Here is a 16,427-nt window from a genome sequence, read left to right on the forward strand (position 1 = left end):
TTATATTCTTTGTCTCTTTGTTGCAGTTCTCACTGAGTTTATCTATTCTCTTGAGTTCTCTGAGCAGCTTTATCATCAATGTTTTGAATTCTTGACCTGCCATATTGCTTGTCTCTATTTTGTTTAGTTATGTTGTGGAGTTTTGTCTTATTTTTTCACTTGGGAGATATTTATCTTCTCATTTTGGCTGGCTCTGTGTAGTTATTTCTATGATTAGGTATATGAAATACATCTCTCAGGCTTGAAATAATGGCCTTATATAGAACGTATCCTGTGGGGTCCAGTAGTACAATACCTCTTATCACCTGAGTCAGGTGTTCAAGTTGTTTTTCCTGTGTGGGTTGCCTGTGTCCTCCTGTTATAATTGGGCTCAACTGCTGCTGGCACATCAGTGGGTGAGTTAACCCTCAGGAGGCTGACTTTAAGGATTGATTGTGACTACATTTGATGAGCTGCTGTGTGGGTGCTGACTCCAGGGAGTGAGGGTCACTTTAGCAGAGCTATATTGCTATTCATGGCTGCTGTTTGGGTTTATCAGTTGTGGAGCTGCTTGGCCGTGGCTCTGGTGCAGTCTGAAGCCAGCTTCTAGGTGTGTAGGGTATGGAGGCTCTTCTCAGGGGCTCTTGTGGGGGCCAAAGTTAGCTGCTATATTTGCTAAGTTTGGGGTTGCCTAGTAAGAGCTACAACATGATCTGTAGTTAGTTGCTGCTTGTGCCAGGCTTGGAGGGGCTTGAGAGAAGCTACAATGAGTATGGTTGACACTTGAACCTGGGTTGGCATTGCTTAGTTGGAGCTACCTTGAAATATGAGACTGGCTGCCACTTGTGCCAGGCTTTGGGGGCACTTGGTGGGAACTACAATTCCAATTGAGGTTAGCCACCACTTGTATGAGGATTGTGGTCCTTTGGGAGAGTTTACCATGTTATGTGAGTCCGGCTGCCACTTGTGTGGGGTTTGCAGACCTTTGAGACTATTTGAAAACCGAGCCTAGGCAAGCCACCGCTCATGTGGAGGGTCTAGAATTACTGGAAGAGGCTCTTACTTGGCAAGCAGATTGAGTAGGGCAGTGTCTCAGGAGATGCCAAGGCTGGGAAAATGATGTGGGCTTGGCAAGTGGTATTAGGTTAATGGACAGTGACACATTTTGTACCAGCCTTCACAGGGCCAGCTGAGTGAGAGGAGAGATCAGCAAAAAAAAACAATGGTGCTTGCCAGTGCTTTTGTCTCCTGAGAATTCAAATTCTGCCCCACCAGCCCTCAACTTAAAGTTAGTTAATTTCCTTTCCCTACATGACCCAGGTGCTTCTTGAACTGCTGCCTCTGCCCTGCAACTTACAGGAGTAACTAAGTGTGTGAATCCTTTAATAGTAGTGTCTCCATTTTCTGCAGCTTTTTGTCTCTCTCAGATATAATCCCCACTGACTTTCGAAGAAAAATGTTATGGAACTTCTCAGGTGCCCCAGGGGGGAAACCCAAGCTGGGGATTGGACCCCTCACTCCTTAGGTGGACCTACATAGTTGAGCTGTTCTTCCCACTTATTAATCATCACACCATGGTTGTGGGATCTGTCTAGACCACGTCTCTGTCCCTCTTATCCATCTTAATGTGGCTTCTTTATATCCGTAGTTATAGAAATTCTATTGGGCTAGTCTTCAGGAAGTTCTTAGTGATGATTACTCTATAATTTAGTTGTAATTTTCTGTGTTTGTGAGAGGTGGTGAGTTCAGAGTATAACTACTCTTGCCATCTTGACTCTGTTTGAATCTCCATTTACTCATGTGTTATTGCTCTGTGAAAGCTGGACTTTGTTAAATGAAGTTTACTAATGCACCAGAATGTCAGTTTACTTATTTAAAGTACAAACAAAAGAGATACTGTTAGGAAAACATGTTAGACATTCAGGTCATTCTTTTACAATAAGAAAATGTATTTGGGAAGTTAGATTAAGATCAGATTTATTATAGATGAGAACCATCACAATGGTGACAGTAGGCATGAGGGCACCAGAGCATGGATCTGTAGGTCCCTGAGAGGGTTCTTGCTGCCAGGTCAAGACTTCCTCATTTCTTTTTTGTCTAGCTCTTCTATTTTCTTGGACTTGTTAGATTAATTGTAGTTTATCTAATATCTCTCTCATAGTATTTCAGAGATATCTTTGTTTCTATTGTTAACAAACAGAAAGAACTTTCACAGCTGAAAGCATTTCTAAAAGAAAGGGTTTATTTAGCCAAAGGTAGTCAGAAAAAGACCAGGTCCTGGGGCATGAAGTATAACCCTTCAACAGCAGGGCTACATGGAGAAGTCATGTCCGCCATCCTAAAGGTGAGGGGCTCTTTTATGCTTTACATTTTCAGGAAGAAAGATATAAGTTGTTTTTGACAATTTACACTGACAACAGATAAGGGGGAGGGCAGGAAAACCTGATGGTCAGGCAGTTTTAGGATTGGCGTACAGTCCATAAGGAAGACATTTACTACTTTTGATTGGTTGTGTGCAACAGTCATTGCGGAAGCAGGATGAAGTGATAGCTGGCTACCTTTTTAAAAATAGCCACCTGGTAGTTGATTCAAAGTTCCAACATAATGTGAAGCAGTGGCTTAATTGACCTACAACTAATAACTAGTTGATTACTCTTGACTTTTTCTTTCATTCTCTGGCCCACTATAATTTAATTTAGGACATCTCAGAATTTTCCCCTTGTCACTATTTAATGGAGACTTGAAGGATGCTTTAGCCTCAAGACAGCACATTTACAAATGACCTTTAAGGATACATTGCATCTGACAAAATATATCCATATATGAATAACTTTACATATACTTTTTGCTGTAACTTCAATGGATAATATTTTCTTATTTAAAGAGTGAAGCAACACTCTCTAATAATTCTTATTTAGAGAGTGAAGCAACACAAGTGTTTGCAAAATTTTAAAAATGAACAAGACATACATTTCTGTTAAGGAATGTTCTATCCAATGGGATAGATAAGATACCCAAACAACTATAATGAAAGTGACATAAGATACAGATAAAAAGAAAAGGGGGACAGAAGAACATTTTTGGCTTCAGGGATTACAGATTACAGAAGTCTTTGAGACAAAGTGTCAGTTAAATTGGACCTTCAGCCAGATAGAAGGTGACAGAAGACAATTTAACTTTGGGGGAGGGGTATACAGCACAATCAAATGTCAAAATAATCTAGAGATATTTTCTCTCAACATATGTACCCTGATTTATCAATGTCACTGCATTAAATTTAATAAAAAAAGAAAAGGAAATGAGACTTTGATAACTCATGAAGAGAAGAGAAAATGTTGCAGACAGAAGGAATACTGGGGCTGTTGATGTGAAATAAAGAAAGTGTTAGTTTAGTGAAGAATGAATCAGACCAGCATAATGGTTCCCAATTTTTTCAAATATGAGAGTTCCTTAATAACATAAAAAATATCACAACCTTCTTTAGCTGCTGATTGAGAAAGTATATTTGTGCTTATTGCTCAAACATGACTACAATAAGTACTAGCCTTCTGGGGGGGGGGTCTTATCATCCAAGTACTAAAGAAAAAACAGTGAAAATAAATTTATATTGGAGAGAGTAGCAGACATAAATTTAGTGGCATAGTGATGGGTAAATCAAGCAGAATCTTACAAGTCAGGGTAGGCTTTGATAATTAAATTAATAGGTACTCATTCCTAAATCAGTTTCACTGTTACATATTCTTCATCCTATATATCAATAGATTGTAGCAGGAGGTTTGGGGATATTATTTCCTTTTGATAAATTTGATTTTGATTCTTCTATTCATTTAGTTAAAAAGGTCTATTCAGGCCAATGCTTTGTCAAATTTAAAGACTACATTTTTGAATAAGTACTTCTTGGTCTCAGCCAGACTGCTTGTAATCATCAGTACCATAAGGCTGACCAGTCCTTTGCCTCATTTTCTGCCTTTGAAGGATGCCAAAATATCTTTTGAGTCAGTGACAGCCACTGCATATTTGACAAAGGGTTTTTTTCCTCCGAAATGTAATGAATAAATCAAATTACTTCCCCCAAAATAAGTGATGGGAAAGAAATGAGATTAGCCTATAAAGAGTAAAGTTAGGCTTTAATAATACTTTATAAAGACTTTCAAAAAATGATTTTCCAAACATCTTATTTTACTGAAATTATTTTTTTCCAGTGTTAACAAAATTATTATTTACCAAATCAAATAAATACTACCAGTCCTTACCATGTTCCACATGCCTCTTAGGCCATTGACAAAAACCATTTCTTGCTGAAACTATTCCTTTGGCATTCATCACTTACCTTCGAGGTAGATAGTGTTTCTCTCAATTTAAATATTTTGTTTCCTCTGTAGATGTGTTCTTCCACGCACACCATAAATATGGCATTAGTTTCTTACTCTACACAGTCTGAATGAACTCATTCCTAGACTGTCTTCAATAATCATATTCTGGTAAGTCCTAAATATATAGTATCAACCCAGACCATCTACTGAGCTTATTTCAACTGGTTATTTTACATTTCCACCTGGATGAACTTCCAAGTCAGCCAAAACCTATTCCATAAACCTAAAACCATTTTCTGTTTCTTGAAATGGCACCCTGAGATAGAATCTTGACTATATCTCTCAGCTCACTTTTCTCCATCACCTTCTGTCCAGTGAGTTATCAAATTCTTTCATCTCTATTTATTAATTATATGATTCATTATACATGCTACTTCCACTGCTACTGCCCTTAGTTTAGATCCTCATAATTTTTTCCTTAATTTGCACTGTACCCCTCTTCTCTTCACCCACAATGAGCCAGTTACCACAACGAGACAGTTTCCACACTGTCCCGAAATAATCCCCTATCCTGCCCTCAAAATCATCTAAAACAATAGTAATTAATTATATTACACCCTTTTCAGAATAAAGCCCAAAATTCTTTCTTTTATTATCCAAGGCCCTTCTGTGATATGGCTCCTGAATTTGCAGTGTTTCAAACACCTCTAAGATTCAGGTCCCATAATGCTATTTGCTCAGTTTCCTGCTCTCTTTTGCCCATATTGCTTCTGTGGGACACCTGAAGTCCCTTCCCTTTTCCTACATCTTCTTTTGGCTGATCCCTGATTTGCCTTCAGGATTATAATCACCTGTGATTTCCCGCGAAGGAAGATTTTCCTGAGCCTCCAGACTAAGTCGAAGGACCTCTGCTCTCCTTCCTCACCCTTACCTTTACCAACCACACCACTCTTGCTCCGAGTGGCAGTTATGTTCTACCTTTTGTTGTCTGTCTCACCACCACCAGTGTTAAAGACAGAAACAGCATCTTCCCAATCGTTATGCCTAGTTTCAAGCATAATGCTTCATCTCAAAAAGGTGCTTAAAGATTATCTATGAAACTTAAGGCTTTGATATGAAAAGAACTGAGCTGCCTTAGACCATTAAGCATCCAGTCTTTGTTCTTAATTAATAAGTCACACACCTATGTTAGTGATTGCTCTTACTGTGCTGAAACTCTTTTGTGCTGCTCAAAGTTTACACTTTGTGTCAGAAGGTGCTGAGGTATTTAATGCTCTGCCTTTGTTGTACATTTACTGTTTCAATATATGACAGTTTCTGCAGAAGCCAAACCTATATATTTTATCAGAATTCTGGAAGATAGGAGAACCTAGAAAGTTATATGAGCCATGTCTTTTCTGTACTCTTTTAATTTTAAATATTTTAAAATATTAAGTATTGGACAGCTTGTAACAAGGCTTTTGTCAAAAATTATTCAGGTCAAGTCACACAAAAGAAGGGGGTATTTTTCTTTACAACTCAGTAAACACAATTAGGGATCATCCATCACTTCTCTATGTGAAGGTTTTCATTTTGATAATCATCTCAGATTTATTGAGTTTACCTGATCATTATCAATAGGAATTTGATCTCAGTGTTCCCGTCTTTGTTTCAGTATAAAGTAATAAATGGTATTGTAGTTAATTGGGAAAAAATTTCACTTCTGGACTATGCATGTTCAAATCAGTTTAACTTTGTACATTTTTCACAGATAAGCTCCCTAAAGAATAGAGTGAATAAAGCTATTTTCTGAGTCATATTTTTTTCTGCTAAATGAAAACAGTACACTTTCTGCTATAAATATTGATAATTTTATAAGTTTTATGTTATTTCAGCAAGATCTGCTTTTTGTATTATAATAAAATTGTTTCATAACATCTAGGCCTTAATAGTCCCAGAATGCAAAAAAAAAATTTAAGGATAAAATAAATACAAGTATGTAAATATAAGCAAAATATGTTGTTTAAAGAACAAATGAATTTTTACATAATTTTGTCAGATTTTTAAAACTACTCAGATTAACATGTAACAAAGCTGTAGAGTAAAAAGAATGTATGTATAGTAAGTCTAATACTTAATTACATGTACTGCTTTCTATAGAAAATTATAACATTGACTAAGAAAGGTACAGAGACTTTGGCTGATTAGAGCATTATTCCAATATACCATGGTTGCTGGTTTGACCCCTGGTCAGGTCACATACAAGAATCAACCAATAAATGCATAAATAAGTGAAACACTTATCAATATTTCTCTTTATCTCCCTTTCTCTCTCTCTCAAAAATCAATCAAGAAGTAAAAGAAAGGTACAGAGAGTAAAATATATATCAGAAATGATGGTGAAAATATGTTAATGTTTTAATACATCTGATTAATTGAACCTAACTTGCTGTGAATATAATAATTTGTTATATATCTCTAATAACATATGAAATATATTCTGGACATATATTTTGGACAAATACATATTTGTTGGTATATAACATATATATGAAATATATACATTCCTGCTATTCATGTGAAGATGGGGCTATTTGTGTGTAGGAAGAGAAGATAACCTTTTCTGTCACTGAGCTTGAGATGATTAACAGAATCAGGAAATAAATATCCTTTGCCCTTGAGAGCTAAGAAATTGCTTTGCTTTGACTTTTTAAAAATTATTTGTTTATTGATTTTCGAGAAACAAAGAGAGGAAGAGAGAGAGAGAGAGAAGCATTCATTTGTTATTCCACTTAGTTGTGCATTCATTTGTTCCTTCCCTTCTGTGCCCTGATGAGGGATGAAACCCACAACCTGGGTGTTTCAGGATCACACTGTAGCCAACTGAGCTAACCGGCCAGGGCTGCTTTGGTTTTACTTTTTAAATTGGTCACTTTAGATGAACTTCAATGGATTCTGGATTCTTAGGGGGAATAGACATTATTAAATAGCTTTATGGAAAGTGGTTGATGTGCCAAATCACTTGTTGTTCTCTATACCTATAATAAAAGATTTCATCCACTCTCATTATTGCAGTTACATTCAAATACAAATAATTTCTAAATTTATATTTCTAGCTCAGCAATTTCTTCATTATTCTAGTTCATATGTCCACCTACCATCTGGATGTTCCGGAGGTCCCTCAAACATATCTAAAACTTACTTTTTTTTTTTCTAGCCTGTTTTTTCTTCTTTATCACATTAATTTTTCACTCAAGTAAAGTACTGAAAAATCTATTTGCAACTTTCTCCTCTTACCTATATACATTCATTTGCCAAATTTTTTTTAGTTTACTCTTTATTTCTTTTTTGCACCCTGTCTTCTTTATTCCTACCTGTGACATTTATCAGGCTTTATCATCTCTCACCTGACCTTTGCCAATACTCCCAAATTCTTTCCCTAACTCCAGGCTTATTCCCTGGAAATCACCCTCCACATAGCTACCAAGGAGCATCCATAATATAAATTAGACTCTTTGTCTCTCATTGCTCCTTTAATAGACATAAAGACTATCCACATGTGACTTTAGTTTAGCCTACATCTCCAAGCTTACCTCTAGTTCTCCCTCTTTTAAATGCATCGGTGCTGAGCTGGTGATCTTCATCCAAGAAGGGAAAAAGAGAATTGGAAAGAGATGATAGAAGACTTTGATCATTTATATCACAATACATTTTCTTTTTCTCTGTTATCCTCCCTCTGCCAGCAATACCGGAGAAAGGTTTTTAAAAAAGGAGGTTGTGAAGGTATGAAAGACCAGAGCATTCTCGGCTCGTACACACACACACACACACACACACACACACACATCTCCACACATCTTAAACCATCTGAAAAAATAAATGAATGACCAGAAAACTATGCAATCTACCCAACTCATAATTCAGGAATGTAAAGTAAAGTTAGATGCAGCACAATTAAAAACAGTGGTTTTATACTATGAAATCAGTTTATGTTTAATTCTTTAAAAAAATTAGCTTCCTCAACAAACTGATTATATTCTGCTTGGGCATTATCTCTTTCTCTTTTAGTGCGTTTTCCCTGATCTTCCAATTTCCTAGTGTACTCCCTCTAACCTTCTCTATCACTGCACTCATGAGCTTGTTTCTTCTATTGACTTGTGAGATTCTTTTAAGGAGAAGATGTGTCTGGCCTGTGGATAAAGCATCAACCTGGAATGCTGAGATCACCGGTTTGAAACCCTGGGTTTGCCTGGTTGGGACACATATGGGAGTTGATGCTTCCTGCTTTCTCTCTCTCTCTCTCTCTCTCTCTCTCTCTCTCTCAAAATGAATAAAAAAAATAAGGAGAAGATGCATCTGATCCATCTTTGTAACCCAAGCATTTTAACATAATGCTCAGTACACAAATGTTTCTCAATAAATGTGTGTTGCATGAGTGAGTGATGGATGATTGATTCAATTAGTGAATTCTCAAAAATGATAAATCACAGTGACTAATTTTAATGTTTTTCAAAATTGCTGCTCCTTTTAAATTTTTCAGGATCTATCATTTGTTACATGATTTTTAATGTAGAATATATTGAAGTTGAAAATATTATATTACTCTACTTATATTTATTTTCCATTTTCTATGTATTTTCAACACTTTGACACAAGTGATCATTTCATTTTTTTAATTTGTTTTACAGGCTTTAGAAACTTACATATTGATGACCAGATAACTCTCATACAGTATTCTTGGATGAGCTTAATGGTATTTGGACTAGGTTGGAGATCCTATAAACATGTCAGTGGGAAGATGCTATATTTTGCACCTGATCTAATACTAAATGAGTAAGTAGTAACATGACTTTTTTTGTTCTTATTATTCTAAATGAATATGTAGGATAATCTTGAAAATTACATTTTAATAGCCCTGGCTGGATAGCTCAGTGGTTTGGAGCATCATCCCCCTATACTAAGGTTGTGGGTTTGATCCTCAGTCAGGGCAGGTGCGGCAACAAATTGATGTTCCTGTCTCTCTATCTCTCTATCTCTCTTCCCCCTTCTCTCTCTAAAATCAATAAATAAATTTAAAAAAAAAAAAGAAAATTACATTTCAAGAGATAATCACAAATTTAGTTTTCCTGAAAGGTTTCTTAGAATTACCTCATATCAATTGATATTACTACATCATATCACTTACAACTTGATTTGACAATATTAATAAAATTTTACAATTTTATAAGTAAATTTGATATTTGGAGTTTTCCTTTTGTTTCATTATAGAGTTGTTTGAAAGACAATATTTGAACTTTTAAGAATGTTTCAAGAAATGCACTTAAAGATGAAATCTATCAAATTAAAATTTTATAACTTGGTACTAATGAAGATAATAAAGTAATTCTAAATAATTTGCTTGAAAGTACTGATTTACCTTCAAAAGGTAGACATTTCTCTTTAGAGGATAAAACATACTGGGGATTTATTTGAAAAACTGAAAGATAAATATCCCAATTTGCTTGATTACATTTAAATTACACTGGTTAATTTTCTATATATAACCTTTTTTTTATTTTTTTAAGTGAGCGAGAGAGAGAGAGATAGTAAGATAGACAGGAAAGGAGAGATCTGATGAGAAGCATCAACTTGTAGTTCTGGCACTTTAGTTATTGATTATTTCTCATATGTGCCTTGATTGGAGGGCTCCAGCCAAGCCAGTAACCCATTCAGTGGTGGGATTCAAATAATTTATCAACTGGTTCTCTGCCCTAATGACTGTTTTAAGTATAAAAAAAGGATATACCAAAAGGTAATTATTTCATGCATATAATACTTAAATAAGAATAATAAAAGAGGTATACAAAACTAGATTATAAGAGTTTTAAAATATTAATAAAAATATTAATACCTGGCAGAAAACAATAAAACTGTTATTTAAAATATTCTATATTGCTTCTTGATTGGCATCCTCACTTGCAACTTTTTTCACCTATGGATGGAATTACTATGGGTGCTTAGAATACGCTGTTGTAAAAAAAGTAGTAATAAGAAGGAAGTTCATATCATCATAAGCTTAGATCGAAAAACAAGAGAAAGCCAAAGTAAACACCATCACATCTTAAAGAACTAGGGCCCTGGCCAGTTGGCTCAGCGGTAGAGTGTCGGCCTGGCGTGCGGGGGACCCGGGTTCGATTCCCGGCCAGGGCACATAGGAGAAGCACCCATTTGCTTCTCCACCCCCCCTCCGTCCTCTCTGTCTCTCCCCCTCCCGCAGCCAAGGCTCCATTGGAGCAAAGATGGCCCGGGCACTGGGGATGGCTCCTTGGCCTCTGCCCCAGGCGCTAGAGTGGCTCTGGTCGCGGCAGAGCGATGCCCCGGAGCGGCAGAGCATCGCCCCCTGGTGGGCAGAGCGTCGCCCCTGGTGGGCGTGCCGGGTGGATCCCGGTCGGGCACATGTGGGAGTCTATCTGACTGTCTCTCCCCATTTCCAGCTTCAGAAAAATCCAAAAAAAAAAAAAAATTAGTAAAAGAAGAACTAAGGCAACCCAAAAAAATCATAGGAAAGTAAATAATAAAAATTAGAGCAGAAATAAATGAAATAGAGAACAGAAAAACTATAGAAAAAATTAATACAACAAAGAGCTGGTTCTTTGAAAAGATCAACAAGATTGAGAAACCCTTGGCAAGACTCACTAAGGAAAAAAGAGAAGGGAGTCATATAAATAAAATCTGATATGAAAGAGGAGAAATTACCACAGTTATCATAGACATACAAAGGATCATTGTAGAATACTATGAAAAACTGTATATATGCCACCAAATTCAACAATCTACAAGAAATGGATAAATTCCTAGAACTATACAATCTTCCTAGTCTGATCATGAAGAAGTGGAAAGCCTAAATAGACCCATACGCAGAGAGGAAATAGTAACAACTGTCAAAAAACCTCCTCAAAAATAAAAGTCTGGAGCCAGACAGCTACACTAGTGAATTCTACGAAACATTCAAAGAAGATGTGTTCCCATCCTTCTTAAAATCTTCCAGAAAATTGAAGAAGAAGCAATACTTTCAAACACATTTTGTGAGGCTAACATAACCCTTATAGGAAAACCTGACAAGGACATACAAAAAAACAAAACAAAACAGAAAACTACAAGCAGAGAAAGAAAAGTATCATATGATCTCACTTATATGTGGAATATAATGAACAAAGTGAACTGAGGAACAGAATAGAGGCAGAGGTGGGGTCACAGGGAGCAGAGGGACAGCTGTCAGAGGGAAGGGGGATAAGGGGATGGATGAGAGAAGATGAAGGGATTAGTGAAATTATATAAACATAACACATAGATACAGATAACAGGACAGCAAATCCCAAAGGGAAGGGGGGAGGGAGTTAGGGTGAAGGGGATCAAGGAGGTAATGGGAGATAAGAGAGTGGGGTGAGGGAGTTATCAATATATTGAGTGGGACACTTGAATCCATGTTAACACATTAAACTAAAATTAATAAAAATTAACAAAAATACTTGTAAATCGAATACAATACATTAAAAAATAATATATCATGATCAAGTGGGGTTCATCCCAGAAGCACCAGGATGATTCAACATACATAAAACGATTATTATAATATACCATATTAACAAAACAAAGAACAAAAAACATATGATCCTATCAATAGATACAGAAAAAGCATTTGATAAAATACATTTTTTTTTATTTTAAAACACTCAATAAAATGGGTATAGAATAAAAAGACCTCAACATAAAAAAGGCCATATATGACAAACCATTAGCTAACGTCATACTAAATTGTAAAAAACTCAAAACTTTTCCTCTAAAATCAGGAACAAGACAAGGCTGCCCACTCTCTCCACTGCTATTCAACATAGTGCTGGAAGTTCTAGCCAGAGCAATCAGACAAGAGAAAGAAATAAAAGGCATTCATATCAGGAAAAAAGAAGTAAAGATTTTTTTTATTTTTTTATTTTTCTGAAGCTGTAAACGGGGAGGCAGTTAGACAGACTCCCTCATGCGCCCGACCAGGATCCATCCGGCACGCCCACCAGGGGGTGATGCTCTGCCCATCCAAGGCATCGCTCTGTCATGACCAGAGCCACTCTAGCGCCTGGGGCAGAGGCCAAGGAGCCATCCCCAGCGCCCGGGCCATCTTTTGCTCCAATGGAGCCTCGGCTGTGGGAGGGGAAGAGAGAGACAGAGAGGAAGGAGAGGGGGAGGGGTGGAGAAGCAGATGGGCGCCTCTCCTGTGTGCCCTGGCCAGGAATCGAACCCGGGACTTCTGCACGCCAGGCCGATGCTCTACCACAGAGCCAACCAGCCAGGGCCAAGAAGTAAAGGTTTTACTATTTGCAGATGACATGATTCTGTATATAGAAAACCCCAGGCCCTGGCCGGTTGGCTCAGCGGTAGAGCATCAGCCTAGCGTACGGAGGACCGGGTTCGATTCCCGGCCAGGGCACACAGGAGAAGCGCCCATTTGCTTCTCCACCCCTCCGCTGCGCTTTCCTCTCTGTCTCTCTCTTCCCCTCCCGCAGCCAAGGCTCCATTGGAGCAAAGATGGCCCGGGCGCTGGGATGGCTCTGTGGCCTCTGCCTCAGGTGCTAGAGTGGCTCTGGTCGCAACATGGCGACGCCCAGGATGGGCAGAGCATTGCCCCCTGGTGGGCAGAGCGTCGCCCCCTGGTGGGCGTGCTGGGTGGATCCCGGTCGGGCGCATGCGGGAGTCTGTCTGACTGTCTCTCCCTGTTTCCAGCTTCAGAAAAAAAAAAAGAAAACCCCAAAGACTCCACAGAAAGACTATTAGAAACAATAAACCAATACAGTAAGGTCTCAGGATACAAAATAATATACAGAAGTCTATTGCTTTCATATACACCAACAATGAAACTTCAGAAAGTGAACTAGAAAAAAATCCCTTTTACAGTTGCAACAAAAAATAAATAAAATGCCTAGGAATAAACATAACAAAGACTGTAAAAGACCTATATCCAAAAGCTACAAAGCATTAAAAGGAAATCAAAAAAGACACAATGAAATGGAAAATACCCCATGTTCTTGTATAGGAGGAATAAAATATAGTTAAAATGGCCCGATTACCCAAAGAAATATACATATTTAATGGAATTCCCATCAAAATTCCAATGTCATTTTTATTTAAATGAAACAAAAAATCACCAGGTTTGTATGGAACCATAAAAAAAACTCGAATAACTAACGTAATCCTGAGGGAGGAAAAAAAAAGAAGCTGGAGGCATTACAATACCGACTTCAAATTATATTGGATACTACAGAGCCACGATAATCAAAACAGCATAGTATTGGCAGAAAAATAGACACACAGACCAATGGAACAGAACAGAGAGCCCAGAAATAAAACCACATTATACAGACAAATCATCTTTGATAAAGGAGCAAAAAAAAAAAAACACAACAGAGAAAAGAAAGCCTCTTCTTTTCAAAAAAATGGTGCTGCGAAAATTGGAAAACCACTTGTGAAAGAATGAAACTTGACTACAGTTTGTCCCCTTGCACAAAAACTAATTCAAAATAGATCAAAGACCTAAATATAAGATCTGCAACAATAAATTACATAGAAGAAAACATAGGTACTAAACTCATGGACCTTTGCAATAGAGAACATTTTATGAATTTGACTCCAAAGACAAGGGACGTAAAGGCAAAGTGAATGGGACTATATCAAACTGAGAAGCTTCTGCACAGCAAAAGAAACTGACAACAAAACAAACAGCCAACCTAATGGGAAATGATATTTTCAAACAACAGCTCAGATAAGGGGATAATATCCAAAATATATGAAGAACCCAAAATTCAGCAACAAACAAGTAAACAATCCAATAAAAAAAATGGGCAGAAGATATGAACAGACACTTCTCCCAAGAAGAAATGCAAATGGCCAATAGATGTATGGAAAGATGTTCATTTTCACTAGCTATTAGAGAAATGCAAATCAAAACTACAATACAATGAGATAGCACCTCACACCTGTTAAATTAGCTATTATCAACAAGAGAGGTAATAACTAGCATTTGGGAGGCTGTGGAGAAAAAGGAACTTTCATTCACTGTTGGTGTGAATGTAAATTAGAGCAACCACTATGGAAGAAGGTAGGGTGGTTTCCCAAAAATTAAGAATAGAACTACCATATGACCCAGTAATCCCTCTATGGGTACATACCCCCAAAACTCAAAAACACTGGTACATAAAGACACATGCATCCCCATGTTCATCGCAGCAATATTCACCATGGCCAAGACATGGAAATAACCAAAGTGCCCTTCAATAGAGGATGGGATAAAGAAGACATAGTGTATATATATATATATATGTAATATATATATGGTTGAGTAGTATTCCATTGTAATATATATATATTACAATGGAATACTACTCAACCATAAGAAACAATGGCATAGTATAATTTAAGATAACATGGATGAACCTTGATAACATTATACTGAGTGAAATAAGTAAATCAGAAAAATTTAAGAACTGTATGATTCCATACGTACATAGGTGGAATACAAAATTGAGACTCGTGGACATAGATACGAGTGCAGTGGTTACCAGGGGAAGGGAAAAGCAGGAAGGAGGGGGATGAGGATGGGAAGGGGCATAAAGAGGGATACATATAAGGTGATAGAGGATGATTTGACTTTGGGTGATGGGTAAAAAAGAAGAATACACTGTTGTGCAGATGAACATTAAAAAAGAGTAAGGAATGTGAATTTATGATTTCCACATTGGGCGGCTGCCCAGGTGCCCACCTTAAAGAGAACCCTAATTACAAGTGCCATTTTAGCAACTGGTTCGTAGAACTCAACAAAACATTAGGTATCGGTTCTGTCAAACCAGTGCAAACTGGCTGAATCCTGCTACCGAACCTATAGCTCAAGCCAGGAACCTTGGGCTCAAGACAGTGACCATGGAGTCATGTCTATGATCCCACACTCAAGCCGGCGACCTCGAGGTTTCACACCTGGGTCCTCAGCATCCCAGGTCAACACTCTATCCATTGCGCCACCACTTGGTCAGGTGCACACTGAACTATAACATACGGTAGTCTCTGTAAAGTAAATCCATTTTTCTATTGGATTGTACACCAAATTTCATGTATTGTTTTGCACAGGAAAAAAGGATCCATTAGTAAATAATTTGCTGAGCATTCCTTAGCTTCATATTTTTTAGTCCTATAGCTTCTTGGTTTAGGTGTCTAAACTGTGATGATAAAAACGAGAAATGTTAACGTTGGTCACTGTGTATTTAATATGATTTTTTAACTTTAAATTTTATTAACTTCAACAATTCAGTATTATGAAAAAATTGACATTTAAGATCCCAAATATTGAGTTTCTTTATTAAAGTTCTTTTCAATAATAAAGAAGATAATTACTAAATCTCATATTTTTTTTGACAAATTACACAAACTGGCCAACATTCTGTGTGTGTGTTTTTTCTTGTTGCTTCTTCTTTGGGATATTGCGTGTGATGGAAGACAGCGGATGAAGGAATCATCGTTCTATTCATTATGCCTTACCATGTGGCAGATTCCACAAGAGTTTGTGAAGCTTCAAGTTAGCCAAGAAGAGTTTCTCTGTATGAAAGTGTTGCTGCTTCTTAATACAAGTGAGTATAAGTAACTTAATTTTTAATTCATTAGGAAAGTCCCAAACAACTATATGATCATACGATTGTATATGAGATATGAATCTTCTATTGTAACTGCAAAGGAGAAACACCCAATGTACTGTCATAGACATTAATAAAATTTCTTCATATTTCCCAGGTTTTACCAATCACATAATACTAAAATAACCTATCGATTCAACCAATTTCATTTTTTGATAAAAAAAATTATTAAGTGGCTTTTTTATAAACTAATTAATATTGCATAAACACAGCCTATGATTCTCTCTACCCCATCCCACAAAGGATTTCCTATATAAACTACACAAATTTGGGAATATTCCCTATGTCAGGATAGGCTGTTAAAACAAATAACTACGAAGAACAGCAGCATAATACAGTAGTGGTTTATCACTCACAGTCATAGTGCAGTGGATTAGCAGGAAAACCCATGCTCCTTTCATGCAGGGACTCCACCCTCTCTAGCAGCTTGGAGTCTTCCATTGGCTCT

At 37.1% G+C, this 16,427-nt stretch overlaps 1 protein-coding gene across 2 annotated transcripts in view; it reads left to right on the forward strand.

Moving 5' to 3' along the window:
- The window catches only part of PGR (progesterone receptor), a 101,301-nt gene that overhangs the window by 72,348 nt on the left and 12,526 nt on the right, over positions 1-16,427 (forward strand). For both annotated transcript variants that reach the window (XM_066253669.1, XM_066253670.1), the window contains 2 exons: positions 8,960-9,104; positions 15,786-15,916. In XM_066253669.1, coding sequence (XP_066109766.1) covers positions 8,960-9,104; positions 15,786-15,916 — 276 coding nt within the window. The remainder of the gene's footprint in view (positions 1-8,959; positions 9,105-15,785; positions 15,917-16,427) is intronic.

This window comes from Saccopteryx bilineata, chromosome 1, assembly GCF_036850765.1.
Source record: "Saccopteryx bilineata isolate mSacBil1 chromosome 1, mSacBil1_pri_phased_curated, whole genome shotgun sequence".
In the NCBI taxonomy this organism is placed as follows: Eukaryota; Metazoa; Chordata; class Mammalia; order Chiroptera; family Emballonuridae; genus Saccopteryx; species Saccopteryx bilineata.